Source organism: Schistocerca piceifrons, unplaced genomic scaffold (genome assembly GCF_021461385.2).
Source record: "Schistocerca piceifrons isolate TAMUIC-IGC-003096 unplaced genomic scaffold, iqSchPice1.1 HiC_scaffold_846, whole genome shotgun sequence".
Taxonomy (NCBI): Eukaryota; Metazoa; Arthropoda; class Insecta; order Orthoptera; family Acrididae; genus Schistocerca; species Schistocerca piceifrons.
This window is the reverse complement of record NW_025729109.1, coordinates 366,042-392,874: the sequence shown is the minus strand read 5'-3', so window position 1 is coordinate 392,874 and position 26,833 is coordinate 366,042. Positions and strand designations below refer to the sequence as shown.

The following is a 26,833-nucleotide window of genomic DNA, read 5'->3' as shown; positions in this document are numbered from 1 at the left end:
CACAGTGACTGCATAGAAGCGATGGAAAACACAGATGCCTATAAATATCTAGGATACAGACAAAAAATAGGAATAGATAATACAAATATTAAAGAAGAACTAAAAGAAAAATATAGACAAAGACTAACAAAAATACTGAAAACAGAATTGACAGCAAGAAACAAGACAAAAGCTATAAATACTAATGCTATACCAATATTGACCTACTCATTTGGAGTAGTGAAATGGAGTAACACAGACCTAGAAGCACTCAATACACTTACATGATCACAATGCCACAAATATAGAATACATCACATACATTCAGCAACAGAAAGATTCACGTTAAGCAGAAAGGAAGGAGGAAGGGGATTTATTGACATTAAAAACCTACATTATGGACAGGAAGACAATTTAAGAAAATTCTTTATAGAACGAGCAGAAACTAGCAAAATACACAAAGCAATCACTCATATAAATACATCGGCTACACCACTACAATTTCCTAACCACCTCTACAACCCTTTAGATCACATAACATCAACAGATATGAAGAAAATAAATCGGAAAAAGAAAACACTACATGGCAAGCACCCATATCATCTAACACAGTCACACATCGATCAAGACGCGTCCAACACATGGCTAAGAAAAGGCAATATATACAGTGAGACAGAAGGATTCATGATTGCAATACAGGATCAAACAATAAACACCAGATATTACAGCAAGCATATTATTAAAGATCTCAATACCACAACAGATAAAGGCAGACTTTGCAAACAACAAATAGAAACATCACAAGTGGGTGTACAATACTAGCAAATACAGAATACACCAGAAGACATGACAATGTAGCAAACACAATACATCAACAACTTGCCATACAACAGAAACTAATAAAACAACACATTCCCACATACAAGTATGCACCACAAAATGTACTGGAGAATGATGAATACAAATTATACTGGAACAGAACCATTATAACAGATAAAACATCACCACATAACAAACCTGACATCCAACTCACCAATAAAAAGAAGAAATTAACACAACTAATCGAAATAACCATACCAATACAACAAATATACAGAAGATAACAAGAGAAAAAATTGAAAAATACATCCAACTGGCTGAGGAAGTCAAGGACATGTGGCATCAGGATAAAGTTGACATTATACCAATTATACGATCAACTACAGGAGTCATACACAATATCCACCAGTATATCAACACAATACAGCTACATCCAAACATATGTATACTGCTACAGAAATCTGTAATTATTGATACATGTTCAATTACCCAAAAGTTCCTAAATGCAATGTAACATTACCGTACAGTTAAAAGGAAGTCACGCTTGATCAAAGTCCCTGTCACTTTCCATTTTTAACCACACAAAGTGCAGTTTGGTGACTTATGAGATGAAACTGATCTATGTTTCTGAAATTTCGGTTTCTCAGGTCAGAGGTTACATTTCGATTAAGTGCTGGGGGCAACATAATCGGTTTAAAAATATACATCAATTGGACAGAACTTTACGATCAGTGACCTATTATCGATATAATCCTATTTGTGCAATAGCAGAGTCACCTGGTGAGGAATGACTACTAGTCAGACACAGTAGTATCAGTTACTGCACTGTCCCTGTGTAGATTGGGGAAGGCACATAATCTGTCAGAGTTTAACGAAGGACAGACTGTTATGGCATGGAGGTTCAACACGAGCATTTTGGAAACTGCATGACTTGTTGGGTGTTTGAGGAACACTGTGTTGAGTGTCTTCAACACATAGTGAAACCAAGCACAGACATCGTGGGGATGGGCAGCCACCCCTCAGTAGAGATGTCAGGCATTGTAGCTTAGCAGGCTGGTAAATCAGGAGAGGTGGCAAACTGTTGTGGAATGATCATTGGTCTTTAATGCTGGGCATAGTGCAAGTGTGTCTGAACACACAGTGCACTGAACACTCCTAATAATAGGCCTACGCAGCCAACGACCCGTGCATATACCAATGGTGACACCACAACATTGGCAACTGTAACTGAAATGGACACATGATCATAAGAATCAGGCATTAGCACACCAGCAGAGCATTGCCTGCTCTGATGAATCCCCACATCTTTATCATGTCAATGGTAAGACAAGAATCCATCATCCTCCAGGGGTACAGGGCCTTGATACCTGAACTGTGGGATGCAGACAAGCTGACAGCAGCTCCGTTACGCTCTGGGGAACATTCACTTGGGCATCCATGGGTCCAGTGGAGCTTGTGGAAGCACTGTGATAGCCAAGGTGTATAGCACACTGGTTGCTCATGTACACCCCTTCATGAAAATCATGTTTCTTGATGGCGGAGGTATTTTTCAACAAGATGATGTGCCATCTTACAACACCAGGTGTATGATGGCGGGGTTTGAGGAACAAAGTGGCGAATTCCCATTGACATACTGGCTCCATGAGTAGCTACATCTGAACTCAATTGAACACATCTGGGATGTGACTGAACTTCGCGTCAGAGCTCATTGACCTTCTCTCTGGAATTTACAGGAATCAGGTAACTTTTGTGTGAATATGTCATGCCAACTCCCATGAGAGACCTACCAGTACCTCGCTACTTCCAAGCCATGATGCATCCCTGCTGTTATCCATGCCAAATGTGAACATACTGGGCATTGGGTCGTTCATCATAATGTTCTGGCTGATTAATGTACATGTAAATATTACAACTTCAGGGAATGGAACACTGTATGAGTCTCTTGGTTTTGCACCACAAATTATTCTTACAGTTATCTTCTATAACTTTAAAAGCTTATGAAGATTTGCTTGTGTTACGGCATCCCATATCTCTGTTCCATACTTTATACTGGTCAGTATTTGCTCTGCCAATTTATCCCAATTATATTTTTAACCATTTTTTTTTGTCAGAGACTGGATATATGTGTCCCAGTATTGCTATTCCCAGTATTTTTATATAGTTTTCTTTGCTGCCACCCCTCCCTTCCACATTCCTAGCCAGCAAACTGGCCCCTCCATTCGAGCTGCTAGCTACTGATTATCGTTTCAACTCCCTGCCTCCCACCTCTCTCTACCTCCACCCACTCTACTTCACACTGTCCCACCACAGTCAGTCCACCTGCTGCAAAATCAAAATAGCACTGACACTGTCAGCCTAGCTGGCAATATGTAGGGGCATGGAGGGATAGAGAGAGAGAGAGAGAGAGAGGAGAGAGAGAGAGAGAGAGAGAGAGAGAGAGAGAGAGAGAGAGCTTTTTATAAGTCTAGCTCATCAAAGAGTAAATCTGAAAGCTAGCAAGTTTTCTTTCTTTTGTCTGTGCCTATCAACAACAGGATACTTCCGCTTTTCAGATAGTGGTCTCGTTTCATCCTGAAGTGTTTATGTTGGTAAAAACAGTCATATGAACTTTGAGCAGGATTTCAGTAGAAATATTTTATGTCATTATAGACATCTTCGGAAGATGAACTGTTTCTCATAAAAACAGAAAATATGGTTAAAAAATTGAATTAAGGAAGGGGGGAGGCAGATAGATGCTGACCCACTTGGGGGAGGAATCTTTTCTGTTTCTCACTACTACATCCAGTATGAGTATTTTCCTAAAGTTTCAAAAGCTCACAAATTATTTCCCCCATTTTTCTTAATTTGCCTGGGGTATAAGAAAGGTGCAAGCTACAGGCTGTCCATTACCTAACTGATATTCTTAACTGTTAAAAAAAGAAAAACAACAAAAAAACAAAAAAATGTTATCTCAAAGAAGTAACACAGATAAATAACTATCAACTATGTTCCCTGCATAACACATATTTAAAACTATGGGTATGGCATGTCATTAACAACATGGCTAACACTATATCTTATTTGTATTAATATTTTATTTTTATTGCATTTATATCTCTTTTCTTGCAAAAAGCATGTAATTTGCATTCTTCAGACTTACAATTTTAAGTTACTACTTTAGATTTTTGTTACAAATTTTACACAAACAGAACACATACAGCTAAGGAAAAGACAAGAACATTGAATTTATATGTGGTACATGTATAGCTAAAGAATATATGATAATAAAATGGCAAATAAATAATGTTATGCCTTGGGGTATTTTCTCAGGTCCCAGCTTTAACAGTGTCTCACAGATGACTCTGTCTTTGTTGTTTTTTATCTTCTTTGAAGTTGCTAATATTATCATTCAGTTCTTCCCGCTGTGCCAGCAACCCTTTTTAGTGGATTACTTCAAAAGTTATCACTATTTGGTCAATTTTTGTTATCAAGTTGATCTGACTCTTTCTCTCAGGTAGCCTACATCAATTATGTTGTACAGTTGGCCATCACCTTTTTACATTCCCTCTCAGGTCAAACTTTGTGGTCATCCACCTTGGGTGGCTGTGTCTCTCATGTTGTTGAGAGTGAACTTTAATTTCTGCAGATGTCATGACACACATTTATGCACTGACCTGCATCAATCATAAGCCTGCTTGTGGTGGCTGGTGGTGGACTCCTCAGTAGGTAGTAGGCCTCCTTCAGTAGAGGACAGACTGCTTCCAACTCAGCAGATCACATGCTCCTCATAATGAAATTATATAGCATTCCCAATGAAGTACCTCAATGAGTGTGACAATTAACACCATAAATAGGCTGAACCCATGTTCACTTCATTAATGAACAAGAAATATGTGTGTTAAATTAATTATTATTCAACAGAATTTTATAGAATCAACACAAGACTGTTCCCACACCAAAATGCTGGAAGTAATGTAGTTCACAAAGTTTACCATATCCACCTCAACTACTGCATATTGTCTTAACATTGTCACACTATACGCCCAAGTACTGATGATGATTGACTAATGTTCATGATGTTATATGGTAATTCAGCTAATTTGGACCGCTGTTTTTTTTTTTTTTTTTTTCAAAGAGTGCATACAGCCTTTATAATCATGAATTTGACTGTGATAATTTGTATGCATGCTTGATGAATGTGTGTAAAGTACAACAGAAGACATCACTAAGTGCTTCAAAGGATGACTGCAGAGTTTTGGATTATTTCAGATTACATAAGCAGGAAGAGTATGGTTCAAATGGCTCTGAGTACTATGGGACTCAACTGCTGTGGTCATCAGTCCCCTAGAACTTAGAACTACTTAAACCTAACTAACCTAAGGACAGTACACACATCCATGCCCGAGGCAGGATTTGAACCTGCGATCGTAGCAGTCACGCGGTTCCGGTCTGTGCGCCTAGAACCACGAGACCACCGCGGCCGGCAGGAAGAGTATGTTATGGCTGTATGTTATGACTGTATTCCAATTTTGGGATGGTAAATAAGGTTGTAAAATAAATAAGTTACAGTGTGCACATTGAAGGTACTTTTAATTTTTCCTATTAACAGATGAATCACAATTCTTGGTACATTTATTGAGTTTCATCCTTTGTGGCCATTATTCTGATGCAGTTTCAAATTCCTATTTTAATGTGTATATAAAGAGTTTTCTTTGTATTAATGCTCTATTCTCTGAAGATTTTGCTTCTGTTCTACATTAATAATCAATGATGGTTAGTGTAGTGTCTATTCTTGTTAGCTGATAATAGTACTCACTGTAATTTGTACAGCATTAATAGTATATCTACACACTGTACAGCGACCTTTACAATTACATTTTTACAGGTTTATTATTCAGTTGTGGCAAAGGAAATGCACCGAGATTAAAGATGAGCAAAATGTGAAATTGTAATTGTATTGAACATTACACGATTGATTGAGATTTTATTACACTAGCATTCATTGTCTAATGTTACATGTTCAACTTGATTTGCAGGGACCAAGGACACAAGGTGTTTTGCATTAGTAACACCACTGACAAGGTACTACCCAAGGATGTGAATTTTGTCTTGAGGGCACAGTTTTCTTCCTGTGTTGAAATATGTATCTAATACTCTTTATTCATGGGAAAGCAATATCTAAATAGTCAGTTTTTAATCAGTGATTCTGTAACACTGAAATAAAAAATATCACAAACATACAAATCTGCAAGGAATGATGATATTACATAGAAAACGTAAATATTAGGAGCACATAATGATTAAAAATTATTTTTTATTTAATGTTTTTTGTATAAACATGCTGAAGTCTGCAAGTTATGCAGTATGCCAAGGAACACGTACAAGACAGTTGCACCCTAGTTTCCTTTGGTCAGAACACAATTAAAATGAAACCAGTATTTTCTTGGCCAACAGCCTTGCACCAAAGTTAAGTGCTGTTGGGCTTGGCTAGTACTTGAAGCCAACGAAGGAGCTGCTTGACTGACAAGTAGTAACACCAGTAACGAAAGCTGACAACAGCCGGGAGAGTGGTGTGTTCACCACATGCCCCTCTGTATTCGCAGCCAGTGACACCTAAGGGATGAAGATGACACGGCAGCTGGTCAATACCATTGGGCCTTCAAGGCCTATTCAGAGGCTGTCTTTTCTTTTTTTTTTTTAATATTTTCTTGAACATGCTGGAACCATGTTATAAATGGTTCTATATCCACTGACTATAATATCAAATGTTTGTGGATAGTAAATATTGGAATTGAGAATAGATAATTGAAAATAATAAAGATACATATGTGTATTTGATGCCCTTTAGAAGCAACTCTGACAATTAGTACTGATACACAAATCCATGGTGACATCACATGGTTACAAGCATTGGCTGAAACTGTAATTAATTTACTCAGGAAACTTGGATACATTTTGTTGTAAGGCACAACTTCCATCCATTTGAACCTGCTTACAGTAGTCAAATCTTGGTGCATCTCTGTAATTATTACCCCACCCACTTCCCTCCAGTACCAAACTGACTTGATGATTCCTTGATATGCACCCTATGAGTCAGTCTCATCTTTTATTCAAGTTGTGCCATTAATTTCACTTCTTACCAACTTCATTCTGTATCACTTATTTAGTTATCCAGTATACACATACAGTCTTCAGCATTTTTCTGTAACACTATGTTTCAGAAGCTATTTTCTTACACAAATGAATTTTCAGGTTGCATAAACAACTACTTTGTCTCCCTAGATGAACACTGACATAACTAAATTCAATAGGCATTTTGTTGTGATGACTGATCTGTAGAGTAGCCCGAAGACTAGGTTAGGCTGGAAGGTGACAGTTTAGTTGTGTGTGGCCAAGCTGAATGTGGAAGCAGAGTGTTAAGAGTAACATAAATTGTCCTGTACCTATGCGGATAGTATTGTATGAGTGGATAAAGTGGAAATGGTGGGTGATCTATTGTGTGCAACCACTACCTGGTAGGCCGAACTAGTTCAACAGATGAAGCCTACTCAAAAGCAAAACTACCAAGCTACTGTTAGTGGGTCTGCAAAATATCATACTGCCAGCTCAACCCAGTACAATTAATAACATAACTGATTGGAGTGTCTAACAAGAAAACCACTGTGATAAATAATGCAACTGCTGATAATGAACAAAGCACACTGTTCAGCAGATTACTGCAGACTGAGGTGGTCAGTCCTTCAGAACAAAAAGGTAGACACACCTGGGGCTGAGAACAAGACTGATTCTTTGTGGGTGCCCAGTTATTTTGTGCTATATGTAACATATTGATTTGTAGTGTGGCATTATGCCTATGTTCATGCCATATTTTCTGAACTTTTTGTTATAAAAACAAACTGCAAGGTAAATTCAGAAAGCGTATACAGAATAATAAGCAAGTGCCTCATGAATGAGTAACAGTTATTGTACGTAAACTACAAAAAAATGCAGTGGGGGGAATGGCATACTGTCTTTTAACCACATTCAATGAACAGTTCTATTTTATTTCGTGATAAATAGTTGAGAACATCTAGCTGGGATTACGACATGACTTCAGTATATCACTATTTGTTTACATTCTACACAATGACTGAAATTTAAGTATTACATTATTTTGTCATCTTTTCATATTTACTGCTACTGCTACAAATGCATAGAATAATCCAATGAAAAGGAAACAATTACGTTTCTTTCATAGGACAGTATTACAAATATTCGATTATATTAGTAAGAAATTGCAAGAAACAAATACACAGAATTTGGATGAAAATAAAGAAGTCATTGTATGAGAGTCTGCAGAACAAGAAGGGAACAGTGATTTATTTATGGCTAGTTCTAGGCAATTCAGTTTGCTGAGAGCTTCTGGAGTCAATGCAATCAAGAAGCTAGCAGTTGTTGTATGTACACAATTCATTATAACAGAAGACTAAACAAAGTGAGGACAGTGATGTGCCGCTGCCTAAGGCTCCACCTCTACCACTTTGTGATGATGACTAATGATTGTTCTAATATATGAATGTCAGGTCTTTACAAAATAAAACTGGTAATGTTAGTATTCTGTTGGGTGTGAACAAGAAGATTACATTATGTGTTAATAAACCATGGCTCAGTGAAGATAAGCTACAACTGTATGTATCAGGCCTTTTGGGGTGAGGCCTTTGATATAAATCAGTCCTGGTACACTGTGTCAGATCAAGCTGGTATCCTCCATCTAAAATTTTACTATATTAAATAACAATGAAAATATTTTGACCTTATAGATAGATTTGGTAAGGATGATACCACTCATTCTAAAGACTAACATCCAATTTTTCATTAACATAGTTAATATCTTGTGAAAATAATTAACTAACAAGATAACTGTCATTAAAGTTCAGAAGTAGCCACAATTTACATTTCAGATTTTGACTCAGTGCATTTACATTTCATCTTTGGCTGCTATACTTTGGCTGCTCCATTTTTATGCACAAGGTGGCTTACTTCTATAGCCAATTGAGCCATTAGTTATTAGTTTTGCGTAATCTACCATGATGTTCAGTATTGCGCTAGTATCCATAAATAGGTTAATGCCAATGCAGATGCATAAAATGTTTCGGTATACTTTCTCAAAGTCCTAGACTACTATACTTTTTACAAACCAAATTATTGTTAATAATGGTAGTCTACCCTGAGTAGCAATTTTTTCCCTATAATGTTAAAAAATTGGTCATCATCCAACAATAGGACCTTGAAGACAATATGTGAAAAAGTGAAAACAAAATTGTGGTGGTGTGTACAATTTTGAACAAACACCATCGTTACTCATTAAGATTTTCATCTTTATGACAGCAGACTGTAAATGGACACCCTCCTCTAGCTTGGTAACAAAATGAATAGAAACAAGGGCAGGAGTAATATAGAAGTTAAATCTGTAGAACCCTGTCAGGACATGTTTGAGAGGAGTGAAAGCATAGTCAGCAAAGGAAAAGTAAAAACTGATATTTTACAGTTAATTTTGGCAAAACTAGAGGAAATGAAGACAGATAACAATAGCAAATTTAGTGCAGTTAACGATCAGTTAACTGAAATAAGAAAAGATAACAATAGCAAATTTACTTCACTAAAAGGACAATTAAATGACCTAAAAACTGGAAACAATAGTAAAATGGATAGGGTACAATGCCAAATAGACCAACTTTGCAATCAAGTTTCAGAGGGATTAAGAAGTGTGAATGAAAAAGTTGATATTTTAGAAAATAAATTTATTGGTTTGGAAAATGAGTTCAGTTGAAGAATGTTAATGACAGAGGTGAACAGAAAAGGCCATAGCAAAAACAATGGGACACACTAGTTCAGACAAAAATTTTTCAATGTTGAAAGCAATATGCAAACTAGTGTAAGTGTTTTAGATCAAAAAATTTCAACAGTTTAGGTTAACTGCATTCACAAAAATCTTTATTCAAACAATGGTATTGTGTGGTCCAACACTCCAATCAAAAGCTTTTTATCAGACAAGTTACATCCAGTTGATTTTCTGTATCACTGTAGAGATAGTTTTGTGTCAGGCATGAGTGACAATAAAAAAAAATTAAATTTGTTAAAATATGTCTTAAAGGTGAAGCTCTATAACAAGTAAATTTAATTTTAAGCCAGTAGGAAACACATCCAAGTTTTGAAAAAAGTTTTTTAAGTACATTGGGTCAAAAGCTGAACAGGGGAGAATTAAAAGCGAATTTTTTAGTAGTCTTAATTATAGGAATAGGGAGAGTACTTGTACTCTGAAAGAGTTTTATATGAACCAACTGAATAAATTAACACACCTTGACAAACCATTTGATGAAATGACATTGACTGATGCACTCAAAAGGAGATTACCTTAGAGGTTGCAGTGACATTTAGTACACGGATTTGACAATTGTCTTGAACAATTTTTACAATATGTTGAGAGGCTGAATATGGCAGTATAAAGGAGATGTACCATATCAATCCAAATAATAGAAATCACAATGGGAATCATTACAGAAACAGAGATATTGGTAATTTCTACCTGGATCAAAATGTTAATAGAGACAGAAATTTTGAACATCAGCAGGATAGGCATAATGGGGATAACTATGGGCAGTTTAATAGGAGAAACAATCATAGAAGTAACTGCTTGGGAAACAGCAGTCCACCTCAATGAAATACCACAGTTTTTGGGCAAGGAAACAACAAGCACAGAGTCCCCCATTTACACCTGCAATTAGACAGTAATAACAGTGTTCATGATATGGCACAGGTATCTGAAGTTGGACAGAAGGAATATCAGATTTCTCATTTATGTTTTGATCAAAAGTTTTGGGATACTATGTTTAATTATGGTGAAGTAGGTACTAATCACAAACCAGAATGTGAGAATAGTGAGAATTTTGACATATGTACTAATGATTTCTGCTTGGTCAGAAAGCAATGCTATTGATGTATGTAAATCAGGTGATGACTGTACTGGATATGAACTAGGTGATATTTTTGATATATATGTGAAAGAGAGCTGTGAAATAACTGAGGTTGGTACGTCTGAGACTGATAGTTTATTACAAATGAATGTAGGTGAGGTGAATGACTTTGATGGAGATGAGAGTTGTGTTTTTAATGATGTTGTTGATCTAGCAATTTTGGAAGAATATGATGATGATGATAATGATGGTGATGTTGACAGGTATCAGGTATTTGTGGAATTTAAGAATAATGTAGTTTCAGAGTTATTAGCAAATAATGTTGACAGTACAGGAAGATAAGTGGTGTATGTGATTATGTAAGTGACAGTCATGAAATACCAGTCCAATCAAAGCAGTTTTTCATTAAAGTCATGCAGAGTAATGATTCAAACAGTAAAGGTGACTTATCTGCAAGTGTAGAGAATAAAGGTGAAAACTTTTTGAAGTTTGTTTGGTTGGTTGGTTGGTTTGTGGGATTTAAAGGGACCAGACTGTGATGGTCATTGGTCCCAAGTTTCTTTGGAACCAAATTGATAATAACGTAGATAAATGTGCTTTCTGGAATAAGTTAACTGTGTTTAGTCAACATTTGTATCAAAATTGGTGGAAAGAAGTAAAAGAAGATCCAAGCAGAAAGTGTAACATTGGCAGTAATATATTTTGTGTTCTTTCTGTAATAAGTGATCGAATCAATTCATTGTGTTCAATCTTTACCTGACAACATGAGTAACTATTGTAATTCTGTGATACCAGCAAAGTTGATAAAACCCTGTAAAGACAGTGTGGATGTAACAATTGATAAAAATGAAAGTGATCTTTTACATAAAGTGTCTAATAACAGAAATGATGATTCATATTTTGGATGTCCTTACATTAAGATGGGAAGGTAACTGTTCGATTGATGCAGGTAGCCCGATTTTTGGTATATCTGAACAGTTTAAAGACAAGATTGAGTATAGTAAGAATTTTGTGGAAATGCTGATTGTAGGTGTAAAGATAAGAGGAGCTACAGGTAATCAAACCAAATTGCTAAGATCTCAGGTACTTTTAATGTTTAGTATAGAAAACAAAACATTTTAATATGGATGCTTAATGACCCCTAGTCTGGAAGAAAATATAATTCCTGGTATGGATAGGATACTGAAAATTGAGGCTAGTTTGGATGGAATGCTAAAGAATTGTTTGTTTTTGAACCTAAAAGTAATACTTATGTGATAACTAATTTCTGTATTTTAAACTGTGAGAAAAGTTGTAACTATTCGCAAAACAATGTGTACCAAGGCGAGTACCAGGTGTTTGATGACGATATAGATTTTGGTGGGACTGAGGATCAAGATTTTGGAAGTGTAGTAGATTCTAAAGCAAGGGAAGCTACAATTCTTAAGACCAGCAAAAGAAACAACTTAGAAATTTGTTATTGGAGTTTATAAATGTGTTTAGTGAAAACCCAGGGTAAGTGGAAGGGTATCAGTGCATGCTTTTGCTTCGAGATCATCAACCTTTCTTTCTCAAGGCATATAATACACCATTTTCAAAAAGAAAATATGTAGAGAAAGAGATTCAGAAAATGGAAACATGGGGTGTAATTGAGTGAAGTAGGAATGCTTCCAAAAATCCTTTAATTGTGGCAAGTAAGAGAAATGGTGGAGCGAGAATTGGTTTTGACTCTATACATCTTATTAAATTTCTTGTCATACAGAATGACCACCCTGAGAGCATAGATAAGTTGTAACACAAATTTTCTTATGTAAAATATGTGAGTAGTTCAGACTTGACCTCTGGATTTCACCAGATCCCACTTGAAATTAATTGTCGAAAGTATACAGCATTTTTGTGTTAAGGTGTTTTCAATACTGTGTGGTGCCATTTGGGCTAACTGTATCTGTAGCTGAATTCATAAGAGCTCTGGATTCTGTCTTGGGAAGTTAAGTGAGTCCAAAATTAATTGTGTACATTGATCACATTTTGGTCACTGAAAACATTTGGGAACAGCATTTGGATCTGTTAAGAGAGGGTGTATGTCTGCACCGTGCTGGACTAGTCAACTTTCATGAGATTATATGTGTTGGGCAATGTATTCATGCATCTGCCAACTACATCAGTGTTGTGACTGAGATTGGTAAATTGTTAGCCAAAACTGCCCAAGACAGTGTTATTCCACAAAAAATATGTTTCTTTCAAGCAGGGGGATTTATATTCCAATACATTATATAACTTTAAATCAGTATGGTTTTTTACCAATTTGAAATGATTCTATTAGGCCTTTACATATGTAGTCCAAAATTATCCTCTAAGGTCCAGCAGGTAAAACTCAGCCTTAAAATCATACACCAGAATCTTGGTAGTCTTAGAAATAAGCATAATGATCTAGATGTAATTTCACAGCTTGACAAACCCGATATATTAGTTGTAACTGAACATTGGTACAATGAAGTTCTGAATAGCATTAGTCAACCACTGTGTATGAAATTCTGCACAGCCTTCAGTAGAAAAGACGAGACTGTGGGAGGTGTAGCAATTTTCACTGTAAATGAAAGTAATTTTAATGTTATTGATGTGAATGCCTTCTGCTTGGAAGGAGTCTCAGAATTTGCTGCAATAAACCTGAAATGGGGTAGAGATAACATTACAGTTATCAGTGTTTACAGGCCACCTGCAGCAAATACAGATACCATTTTTGTAAATCTTTCTGACTTGCTTGTATGTATAGACACAACATGTTCTGGGCCAAATGGTCATGTAACTATTATAGTTACAGGGGATATAAATATAGATTTATTAACAAATGATGTCAGCACCAAAAAGTTACATCATCTGTGTGATGAATTTAACCTGACCCCACTCATTCGGGAACCCACTAGAGAAATTGGCAATAGTAAAACGTGTCTTGACAACATAATAACAAACATGACCCATCTATCCCACAGTGCATCGGTTTTAAAACTAGCCATCTCAGATCACCATGCAGTACAGCTTAAATTGGAATGCCATGAGGCCCCCACTGTCACCACAAAGCAACAGCTTGTAACTAAAAGAATAATGTATAATAACAACATAAATATACTAAACTGGATGCTAGCACAAATAAAATGGTTTGAAAATAATAGCTTTTCATATGATAACTTTGCTGCTGATTTCTATTACTGCTTTGATACCACATGCCCAGTTGTAATCACAAAAATGAAACAAACAAAAAATATAAACAAAAATATTTGGGTAAATAGTAATGTCACTGAAGCGAGGGAAAAATTAAAACTACTCCACAGTGCAATGCTGAATAATAGAGAGATTCCTGAGCTAAAGGAGGCCTTCAAAATATATCAAGCACACTATAAGGACATACTTACACAGACAAGGAGCAACTTCAAAACTCACACAACGTAAGTACTGGCATCTGGGCAGTCATAAACAGTCTTAGAACTGGCAATGACAAATCCTGTATGGACTTTACTATTAACCACAATGGCATGCTCATAAAAGACCAACTGGAAATTGCAAATATTTATAATGAACTAGAGGCCGAGTGTAATAATGTGACAAAAGAAATTGTTCAGTTTTATAATGAAAGCCACTTAAATGTAAGCACCAGTAAATAATGTTTGATGGAGTTTAACAAAAGTAGTTTGAATAATGAAATTAAATTATACATGGCCAACGAATTGGTAAAGAAAGAGTCTAGTGTAAAATTCCTTGGCATAACAATCCAAAGCAACCTGAAATGGGACACACATATTGACTCTCTAGCAACTAAGTTGTCAAAAAATATATTTGCAATCAGTACTATTAGCAAGTTCTGTAGAGACACCGTAGTCCTAAAGACTGCTCTTTTCTCCTCTCACTTGAACTACGGTATTGAAATTTGTGGGGGCAACAACCAAAGCTAATCTAGATAAGCTACTCATTCTTCAAAAAAGGGATGTGAGAATAATCTGTGGAGCAAAATATAGGGAATCTCGTCGCAACTTGTTTCCAAAAACAGAGGTGTTAACTATTATAAACACATACATTCTGCTTGTGAAAAGACTGCACCCAAACACTTATTCAGATTTGCACCAGTACAATGCTAGAAATAAAGAAAGATTTTACATTGGCAGCCACAGAACAGCACTTTACGAAAAGGGGCCTCAGTATGCAGGTGTAAAATTAGCTAATACACTGCCTAGAGCAGTCATGGCTCTTCCTACAATTACACTGAAACATCAGCTTAAGAAATTTTTAGTGAAACACCCTTTCTACACATTAGAAGAGTACCATACTTATATGAAGAACAACAAATGCTTTGTGAAATTATGTGAATAGAAATAAGTAAACACCTTATTGTAATTTTGTTGTAAATTAATGATGTATTCAGAAGAATGTGTCTTGTGTATTGTATAAATAACTTTAATCATTACTGTTTCTTTGTACATGTGCACTGTACCATTCGATGTTGAATAAAGCTATTATTATTATTATTATTATTAGGTTAGTTTGTATGAACAGCTAGCAAATAGTGGGGAAGACATTTACTAGTATAGACCATATAACATGATGCAACCACGTCAGCTTTCATACAATGATTTTGGTTCTCAAGCTACTTGATTATGTCATCATTCAAAGTTAATTATGACTCTGTTTTTATTTATTTATTTTTAAATCCATCTTTCAGCACTAACATGCAATTGATGTTGTCAGAAGAGTTACAGCTATTTGTACATTATGTTTTACATACCAAAATATTACATAGTAAAAATATAGCAATGTTGTGAACTATTACCTTACAACAGCCTCTACACCTAGACCCATACATAACAGTAAGCCATAATTTATCAGCATTAACATGCAATCAATGTTGTCATATAACAAAAATATTAAATAGAAAAAAAAAGGACAGTGTTGTACCCTATTAGCTTATAGCTAGCTGCCTCTACATCAATAACTATACATAACAGTAAGCCTTAGTTTATCAATAAATTAGATCATCTTTACAACTATTCTGAAATTCTTCTACACTGTAGAAAGTATTTTTCTTCATCCACACTTTGGTTTTAGTTTTGAAAATATCCATTGAAACCAATTGAGCCTTTACGGGTAAAGTGTTGAATAATTTTATGCCTATGTATTCATAGCTAGATTGGGTTTTCTTAAGCCTGGTTGTGGGTATATCAATCATATTTGTTTGTCGAGTATTGTGTTGATGAACTGATTTCCTTATAGTGTAGTGGTTTAAGTTTTCTTTTATGTTTAATAGGCAACAATATATGTAAAGAGATGGGACTGTGAGAATTTTTAAGTCTCTAAAATAAGGTCTACATGAGGTCTTGTTGTCAGTGATTCCGTAAAAACATCTAATTGCTTTCTTCTGCCAAGTGAAAATTTTTTTTGGCTCCTGGAGAGTTACCCCATAAAAGAATGCCATATTGTAGATGGCAATGAAAGAAGGCATAGTATGACTGAAGCAATAAATCTTGTGTAACACATGTGTGTAGTTTGGCTAGTAGGTAGATAACTCGTGATAGCTTTCACCATACATAATCTGTATGTGTGTCCCAAGTTAATTTTGAGTCAATGTGTATTCCTAGTAGTTCAACAGATGATAACTCCATGTTACTGTTTGATAAATTGAAGATTATCTTGACAGTCTTTTCATGGTTCATAGATAAGTCGTTAGCTTTAAACCAGATATTAGATATTTTGAGACACTCTTCACTTTCCTCCTTCAATATGTTTATATCCTTTCCAGAATTAGCTAATGTTGTCTCATCAGCATAGAGGATAGATTTACAGGGTAAGTTATTCGGAAAGTCATTTACAAACAATATAAATAGTAGAGGGCCAAGCACTGAGCCCTGAGGAACACCTCGTTTTATACTTAAAGTATGTGACTGTTGGTCATTATGCTTTACTATTTGTTTTATATTGCGGAGGTATGATTCAATTAGTGAGAGTTCCAAGTGTTTGATTCCATAGCAACACAGTTTATCTAATAATAATTTGTGGTTAACTGAGTCGAAAGCCTTACTCAAGTCAATTAGAATGGCTTCAGCAGATAATTGTGACTCAAATGCGCTTAGTACAAAAAAGATAAGGTTTTCAACTGCTTTGACTGTTGATAAGTTTGACCTGAATCCATACTGAGAATCATTTAGTATACAGGGTGATTCAAAAAGAATACCACAACTTTAGGAATTTAAAACTCTGCAACGACAAAAGGCAGAGCTAAGCACTATCTGTCGGCAAATTAAGGGAGCTATAAAGTTTCATTTAGTTGTACATTTGTTCGCTTGAGGCGCTGTTGACTAGGCGTCAGCGTCAGTTGATGCTAAGATGGCGACCGCTCAACAGAAAGCTTTTTGTGTTATTGAGTACGGCAGAAGTGAATCGACTACAGTTGTTCAGCGTGCATTTCGAATGAAGTATGATGTTAAACCTCCTGATAGATGGTGTATTAAACGTTGGTATAAACAGTTTACAGAGAATGGGTGTTTGTGCAAAGGGAAAAGTTCTGGATGGCCGTGACAGAGCGCTTCATCACTGGCCTCCAAGAAGCCCTGATCTTACCCCCTGCGATTTTTTCTTATGGGGGTATGTTAAGGATATGGTGTTTTGGCCACTTCTCACAGCCACCATTGATGATTTGAAACTAGAAATAACAGCAGCTATCCAAACTGTTACGCCTGATATGTTACAGAGAGTGTGGAACGAGTTGGAGTATCGGGTTGATATTGCTCGAGTGTCTGGAGGGGGCCATATCGAACATCTCTGAACTTGTTTTTGAGTGAAAAAAAACCTTTTTAAATGATGTATAACAGAAGGTTATATTATGTTTCTTTATTTAAATACACATTTTTAAAGTTGTGGTATTCTTTTTGAATCATCCTGTATTATTGTCTGATAGGTGTATGCATATTTGCTGCAGTAGACAATGTTCTATTATTTTTGAGAGAATAGGCACATGTGAAATTGGTCTATAATTATTGATACAGGACTTGTCACCCTTTTTGTATAATGGTATGACAACTGTTTTTTTGAGACATTCTGGAAAGTGTCCACTCGAGAGCATCCAGTTTATCAGTATGCAAAGAGGATATGTTATGAGATCTACAACTTTTTTAATTACATAGTTTGACAGGCCATACACATCTTCAGATCTAGAGTATCTGAATTTAGAGGTTGCTTTAATTATATCAGTTACTTGTACTTCTCGCCATTTACAAGCTGACACTATGTTTGTAATGTTTTGTTGAAAATTTCTGCCAGACATGGGGTGAGAAATAGGTGTATGTGTTGAATTGGAATTCTGGTTGCTATGGGTTGGAAGGCTAAGATTGGCAGAGTTGACAAAAAAGTGATTGAAATCATCAGCAGTGACATTAGCAGCATTTGTGTTGTCTTTGTAGTTTGTATCCATACCTAGCTCTGTTTTTATTACTTTCCATGCAGCCTTACATTTATTGTGTGGTTTTTTAATGAAATCACCATTTGCCTTACACTTGGCTATTGTAATTTCAGATGTATATTTTCTTTTCAGGTTATTGTAAGTTTCTTTATCTACTGCTCCCTTTTTGACCTTATCGTGACAAGTAATTACCAATAGTCTCAGTTTTTGTAATTGGGGTGAAAACCACTTCTGTAAAGTTGAGTGGCTAGGTTTCCTAACTTTTTTGTTTTTTAACCAGTGGACAGCATGTGTGGAAGATTTCAGAAATGATTTTGAGGAAAGTGCTGCAGGCTTCATCAACATTTCTGGAGGAATGTATAACAGTATTCCAATCTATAGACTTAAGTTCTTCTCTATACTTGCTAATATTTGTATCTGTAGATAGTCTGACACACAGAGTTTGTTCCTCGTCTTCTTTTGGTTTTTTAGTAATTAGTTTCACCCATATACCTCTATGGTCTGACAGGTAATCGACATTAAGTAAGCCTAGCTCAAAATCACATTTGTATACATTCGTTATTAGATTGTCAAGACAGGAGGAGTGCCTTGTAGGACTTTCATTAGCACAAAAGAGATTATAGGATCTTAACATGTTTACTAAATTAACATTTCTGGCTGTCATTTTTTTAATGTCTATGTTTAGATCCCCAAAGGTTAAAATTTTGTATTTAGTATATTTTTGTATACTAATCACAAGTTTTTCTAAACGTTCTATAAATTGTTCTTCATTACTTTCAGGAGTGTGATATAAAGACACAGTTATGAGCTGTATACTAGGTATAATAAAAGCAGATGCTTCAAAAACACCTTTAATGCACAGGTCACTAACTTCAAGAACAGAAAACTTTAAGTCTAGATCATTGCTAATATATATGGATTGAACCCCCATAGGATTCACTGGGTCTGCAGAAGTATGTAGCTAATCTGAAACCTGATGGTACATAGGCCTACAGTTTTATATTCCCTTCCTTTAACCAATGTTCGTTTATACATAAAAATCATTCTTTTGTTACTTTTTAATGGTATACCAAGCTCATCAGCTTTATTTTTCAGAGACCTGACATTTAAGTGCAGAAATAAGATAGAGTTACTGTCACAGGAGGGGAGGAGTACAGTATTATGGGGCATTTAATTGTTTTTTCAGCACTGGAATCTATATTAGGTGGCGGTTGGACTTCCTTGGGATAAACCATAAAAAATCTTCATTTCTCTTTGGTAATTTTTTGGGTCTGTTTGAAACACGGTTGGAAGTTTGTTTCACTTTACTGTCCACAAGTTTTATAGAAACATGTTTTCCCAAATCATTTGATATCACTTCATCATGAGACAAAGATGATACTTTACTTACTGTGACTGGTCTATTCTTTTCTGCTACTCTTGAAGGTGATGGAGGAGGAGCTGGTACTGTTTCTGCTGTTGGTGAAGTTGGTTTAGTTGCTGCTGGTGGAGGAATTGTTTCTGCTATTACTGGTAAAGGAGTTGGTTCTGCTACTACTGGTGTGGGAGATGGTGCTGCTGCTATAGGAACTGGTTCTACTGCTGGAGGAGTTGCTTCTGCTGTTGCTGATGGTGTTTCTTCTGCTATTGCTGGTGAAGTAGTTTGTGCTGCTATTGCTGGTGAGGGAGATGGTGTTACTGCTGTAGGAGCTGGTTCTAATGCTGGAGGAGTTACTTCTGCTGTTACTGAACATGGTTCTTCTGACGCTGCTGTTGATTCTACTTCTGTTAGTATTGCTTCTTTAGGTGTTTCTGCTGCATTTTCTGTTACTATATCTGATTCTGCATTAGTCACTCCTAGAGATACTTTCTGTGATGATGATACAGGTACCACTGATGATGTTGTTGGTAAGTATTGCAGTCTCTGAATAATTATCATTAGCTTTAATGTAACAAGTTGCTTTCCAAGGCCATTTAAGTGCAGCCCGTGAGTAGTGTGGAATCCGCGTCCAATGGTATTAATACTAACAACAGAAACATTTCTATATTGTTTGCATATACTGGAAAAAAGTTCATTGGCGGCACTAATTTCCTTGTTTACACACGACCAGGACATCAAATCGTACCTTTGTGGTATATTTACGAGGATAACGTTTGTATGACTTAGTTCAGATAAACCCTTGTTTAATTCGCAGCAGGCTTTAGATGTATCATTTTGATAAATGTCATTAGATCCACCAAAGAAGACAACAAACTCTTTCGAAGACAGCTTTTTTATTTCTTCAGAAAAAAGTAGTTTTCTTATTTCTGAGAGGGGCGCCCCAGGCTTTACAAAGCTCATCGATTTCACATTTGAAGCTTTATTTACGCGTGAGACAATACCGCGGCTGTGGCTATCGCCTAAAATGTAAAGTTTTGGAACATGGTCGGGAGTTTTAGACTGATGTTTTCTTTCGCACTCGCAACAGGTTACACCACTGTTTGTGTTTTTCCCGCACTTTCTACAAACATAAACAACAGAACTGTTATTAACCAAAGTTACAGTATCTTGAGGTAAAACGCTAAGCCTTTTTGCTCCTTTTTCATACTGTTCATGTTCGTGATGTTTTACAACTGAAAACTCTTCCAGTAGAGCACTGATAACTTCGTCTTTGGTGTTTCTCGTATTAGGTTTTTGGCCTAAGTCGCCTTTGAAACAGCTATCGCAGAACCATAGTTTCCTTTTAGGACTGACATTAACACACGAATAATGAAAAACCGTTTTACAATTTAAGCACATTATACCTTTTACAACACGTTTCTTGCAATGGCATGTTGTATCAGAGTTCACCATTTCCCACGAATGAGTCGAAGTACTTGCTGGATGAGATGCCTGATTATAACATTTTCCTGTTACCAGGTTTTTTTTGGCGTCTACTTTTGCGATAATATAACATGGCATACATGTACTGTCATAATACACACAGAATTTCTTGCATATCAAACACTTTTCCTCGTTATTTTTTGACTTTTGTACGGAACTAACATACTCCCGATCTACACTAGGCGCCATCTTGAAGCGCCTAGTGTCTTTATGATACTGCAAGATTGTATCTGACTGGAACTTGAGTTGTGGGCAAACTCATGCTTAACTCTGTCTTGGGTAGCCGTGGTCATCACAACAGTGTATGTGTACAGAAGGAGTGCATACAACTAATGGTTGAGGCTAGATGCTTCTTATAATTACTCTTTACATGTGACTCAATTTATTGATATGATTGTGAACTTTATTCATTTCATTGCGTCGAAACATTTTTTGCTGTTTGTACATGTGTGGTTTGGACTCATGTGTCAGTCCCTACATCATAAGTTTAGATCCTAATATTTTTTTCATTATTTTGTCCTTTCATGAGTCAACATATCCTTAAATGTTATGTGGCTGATTGATTTTGTGTTATATTCCTCTTCATGATTGAGTATATTATTCTGGTCACTACCTGTCATTGTGTTTTTCGAGTCAGTTCACTTATCTTACACTTAGGCTTTGTATTTTTTCTCTTCTTCTTTGAAGAATTTGGAGGTGTGATTTCTATGGATGTAAACTTGCAATTTGTAGTTCTAGTAATTTACCTTCTCTCTGTATTTATTTCTATAGTTTAGTGTTGTAATGTTGTAGTTTTAACTTTGTATTATTTGTCTTGGGACAGTATGCTCCACAGAGATGAGAATCTGAATGCCATGTCCAGATATATGTACAATAGATATTCCTCTTATGTTTTCTGTAATGTGTTACATATCAGTTACTTCTATACATCTGCATTCTGTCTTTTGGCATCATCCTGTATATTGTTTGGCAAACCTTATAATCTGTCACAAAATATTGTAAACACATTTTTTCCCAATTTTTGTGAGCAGGAGGCTGTAAAGGGACACGTTCCTCTAGCACTACTTTTCTGAACAGAAGTAGTCAATATCAAAAATAATTACAAGTTTTTAAACAGGTTAATATTATCTCAGCTGTTTTTCAAAGGAACTTCCCATGATTTTGTACAGGATGTATTATATTTATGGCTATAATGTATAAAAAGAAATTAATTTTTTTTTGTTTCGATTGATATGTGCTAGCTTTAAACATACAGTTATAATTACTTTTAGAAACATTTGAAAATTACGAAATATTTGGCACACTTAAAATTCCTATTATTAATTGGGCAGTGTGATGATGATTATGTTTATTTCTAAGTGGCATGCCTCTGATGTGATCAGATGTGTTTTAATTTTGGCAATCACCATGTAATTTTCAGTTTTGAAGTGGAAATTGTAAAGACAGTATGATATAGAAAAATGTACAAGAATAAGAATTACAGAAGCAGAAATTTCTGCTCAGACAATACTTCAGATTTATGTACATCAATTGGAACTATGAGAACCTACAATGTCAAAAATATCAGCTTCAGGAATCAGCCCCTAGACATGAAGAACTGAAGCCAATGACAAGCAAAGGAGATAAGTAATACGTTTATTGTAAATCTCACTCCTCTTGATGCTTATTAAAAGAGTTGGTTATGAAGTTAGTGACAATCAACAAATGACATCACGTCTTGCAAATTGCAAGACTGATGCGCTACTGAAGTGGCATCATAGAAGAGACTACAAAAATCAGGTTGGTGGGCTTACAGTACTTATGCAACACAGTGTCATTGGTGTGGGTGACAAAAACATGGAAAATGCAATTAAAGCAGCTGCACTGTTACAGCCCACATTAAAAACCATAACTATAATTTTGCACTGTATGCCAGACACTAATACTGAAGCATTTGCACAGTCCTGCACAGAAAACTGACTTATTTGTTGCACAATGATGTAAGTACAGGATATACATTCTTGGTGACATAAATACTGACTTAAGACTAAGGCAACCACACAATTTAGTTTTCTTAAAGTGCTATGACTGGATGACTTGTATTACATTGATGATAGTTCATAACAGTTAACGATACTTCATAAAATGCCAGGGTTTCTACTACCCCTCATCACATCCTGAAATGAAAAATATTCCTCCCCCCCTCCTCCCACAGAGTTATCCTGCTGCCTACTCAACTTACATGATATCTTTGCCTCCCCCTTTTCCACCCCTGCTCCAAACCAAGTGCCCCATTGGACTTATCCTGCAATAGATGCAAGACCTGACCCACACCACAACATGTTCCAATCCTGTCCCAGGCATCTCTCATCCCATCAAAGGCAGCGAGAAATATGAAAGCAGTCATGTGATCTACCAAGTTATCTGCAACAAATTTCTGGCATTCTACATGGTCATGACCACTAACAAGCTGTGTGTCGACATGAATGGCCTCCACCAAACTGGCCAAGAGACAGCTGGATCACCTAGTTGCTGAGCATACCACCCAGTATGATATGTTTGAATTCAATGACTGCTTCACTGACTAGATTCTTTCCACCCGCCCCATCCCCATGATCTCAACCTTCCCTATCCCCTTCCCTGTTCCCACTCCAGCCCCTACACAGCCTTCTACCCCACTGGTGCACTGGCAAAATCCTTTTCCTTTTTCCCATTTTCTAGATTTGCAATGACCCTAAATTATTGTTGTTCACATTTCACAAGTAGGATTTCAAAATGTCTACATGAACAATTTTTGTCAGTTCTACATGAGTACATAAAATGCACATAATTTGTTTTTCATTGTAAGTGTCAATTACTCATAGTAATATCTGAAACTGACATCGTGATTTAATGTACAGTTTACTGCAACAGGTGTGCAAATGTTGCCATTTGTAAGATTGTAGGACTCAGTTTTTGGATTCTGCTGTCTCTGATTTGTAAAACCATATGCCATACAGTACTGAGAAGTTCAAAATCCATTCTGCTTATTGACTACCTGAATGTCGTAACTTTAGTTAAAAAAAATTTCTGTTACTGCTCTTAAAATATTTTGGCAGGGTATTGTACACATGCGTCTACTCATAAAATTTTGTTTGTCTGAAGTAATGGTATTGTGATCATTTATCTTATTACACATATCTGACTAATCTTGATGGTACACAGGAAATCAAAAATATCTGTGAAAGTAAATATCTTTTTTTGTGTTTTCTTTTATCATTCCGGACAAAGGTCATCCAACACAAGATCATACCTACTTAACCCAGAGTTTCTGTTTTTAGCTTCTTGTCTGAGGTACATGTCATGAAATATTTATGCTGGATAATAGCTTTGTGGATGCAGATCTGGCGCAAGTGTTACTGCTCTCTTTTACAACAACAGTGTTCTGTTACTGTGAGTACTCACCCAAGTAAATACTGTTATCAGTATGTGCTAACATTTTGTCAAAAGGAGGGAATTATGTGTTATCCAGGAGCTATTATGCTCATCCCTAAACTAATTAAAAATTTGGTGATTAACACAAACTGAATTCAATATTATTCATTTGTCAAAGATAACTTTAGTCCAGGGAGTTACATAAAGACAGCAAATGGTTTTCAGTACCTTTTTATTTATTCTATTTGGTCTTCAGCAGTATAATACTATTTAGCCAAGATTGCCTGTACTTGGGATGTGTTTATTCTTTGTGGATTCATCATCTCATCAAACTCGTTGCATTAGTATATATTCCACAATTTCATTGTTAGATGGGCATATTAATAATGTGTATGGGTATTTAGCCCTCACTCATAATTTTAGTTTTCCTAAATTTGCTGATGAGCTTTTAACTGACTTAGCAGAAACTCTTACAGGCATATATTGTATATGAAGATTAGAAATCTTTACAAAATTGACTCATTCCTCGTATTATTTGTTCTCTTCACAACATAGAAACAAACACTTAGAGTGTCAATGAGCACACTCTACAGTATAGCATTTAGTACTGCAGTTTTGGACAACATGTTTTCCAGTTGGAAAAGAAGTTGCTTACAAAATGCTTTTTTTTTATGTGCACTCCTCTCTACATAGTTGTATGAGTAGCCATGTTTTATGTTTAGTGCTTCATTAGGAAGCTTTTCTTCATCATTATGGGCTCTACAATTGCCTAGTGAAAATCTAAACACACTATGTAACATTACTGACTTGGTTATATTGCTGGTATTCTTTGGTAATGCTAAACTTTTGAAGTCTCATTCTCTGAAACTAGTTGGAGATGTAATCTAATATTTCAATGATGAACATGAAAACACTGATTTAAACATGAGATTACTTCACATTTCTTAGTGACAAAACACATAATTATGAAGATTAACTTCTGCTATCAACTATTTTTATTGTTTAAATAAACCAAGTAAGCTACTGCACTGGTTGAACTGTAAACACATTCAAGTCTACAAAAATGTAAATCTTCAGAAAATAGCATTTGAAAGAACTCAGTCACTGTAGCTTCACTAACACTTTGACACAGAAAAATTGTGTGGATGACTACAGCCAGATTTTCCAAAAAAGTTCATGATATAATCACACTGAGTGACTGTAACAGTAAGATCTCCTCATATTAGTGGCTTTGAAATTGAAATATAGAATGATGAGTTCACTCAATGAATTTTTACATTGAGACATTAAGATGAAAACAGCTGATCATGACTCTGCCATGCAGAAGTTAGTGTAATGATTACTAGATGCTATATTCCTATTGTTATATAAAGTGAACAATGTCAAAATTAGTAGCAATGACATTATGAGGAAGCAGGTAATAATTTGGTTTATCTACGTGATAGACGATTCGGAAAAAATAAAGTTGGGTGGATTGTTTTATTCATTCAACACGCATTGTTGTGGGTATTTACTGAGCCTCTTGTAAATTTCACAGTATAGTAGTTGTCTTCATTTCCTAATCGTCAGATTACTCTGATAACCAAAGCAATTTTCCAGTTCAGAAAAATTAGAGCAAGAAAATTATAACTAGATTATGGTGTTATAAACATACTGAAAGGTCCAAATAATAATATTATTTTCTGTGTGGTGGAGACCTTAATTACGGATAACTTTTTAGTTAATTACTTTCCACAAATAATAAAATGTTTACTGACAGAGTGAAATGAGGGCCTTCAAATGATTTATGTCATTCTGGAAATAAACATTTGTTACCTCATGAAATGTTTCTGAGCATATGGCTTCCAAATAAAGTAAATCACCTATTTCTCTTAAACAACATATACAGTGAATAATTATGTATACCATTGGCATCAGCAGAACTCAAATAAACTGATGAATAATTAATTTTACTGAAACATCACCTAAATAAGAATTTTGGTGCTTTATGTAAATGTGGTACCTCTACTACCAGCATAATATCAAAAAGGAGGAGTAGAGTTATAGCAAACATAATTATTTCAACTTGCTAAGTTTCAAGTTCCTCATCTGTACAGTAGAAGCATGTCTTATGCTGCTCCCATTTCAAAAAAGTGAATCTAAGGTTCTCAAATCCCAAATGGCACATGTAAATCAGCTTTTATGAAGTTACTGTTTATTGCTTTAACACTGCAGATAAACTAGCTGGATTATGAAAACATATCAAAATTAGGGACATCTTTAATCCAGCAAATTTCTGCGAGGAACATGGTATTATAAAAAATAAAATGCTGTAAAAAGGTAATAGAGCACTTGTACACATAGTACAGAGATCTACAAAAGCAAACTTGGTAACAGTGGCATACAAGGGCAGTCAAATTAATGTGAAAGATATGAAAAAACTAAGTAAACTATTCAATAATACAAAAG

The 26,833-nt window shown here is 35.6% G+C and overlaps 1 protein-coding gene across 1 annotated transcript in view; it reads right to left on the bottom strand.

Annotated features, from left to right (window-relative positions):
- Nucleotides 1–20,068, bottom strand: part of LOC124770942 (translation initiation factor IF-2-like) — a 38,277-nt gene extending 18,209 nt beyond the window's left edge. The window contains exon 1 of the mRNA XM_047249241.1: nt 19,541–20,068. Coding sequence (XP_047105197.1) covers nt 19,541–20,068 — 528 coding nt within the window. The remainder of the gene's footprint in view (nt 1–19,540) is intronic.
- Nucleotides 20,069–26,833: the final 6,765 nt, after the last annotated feature.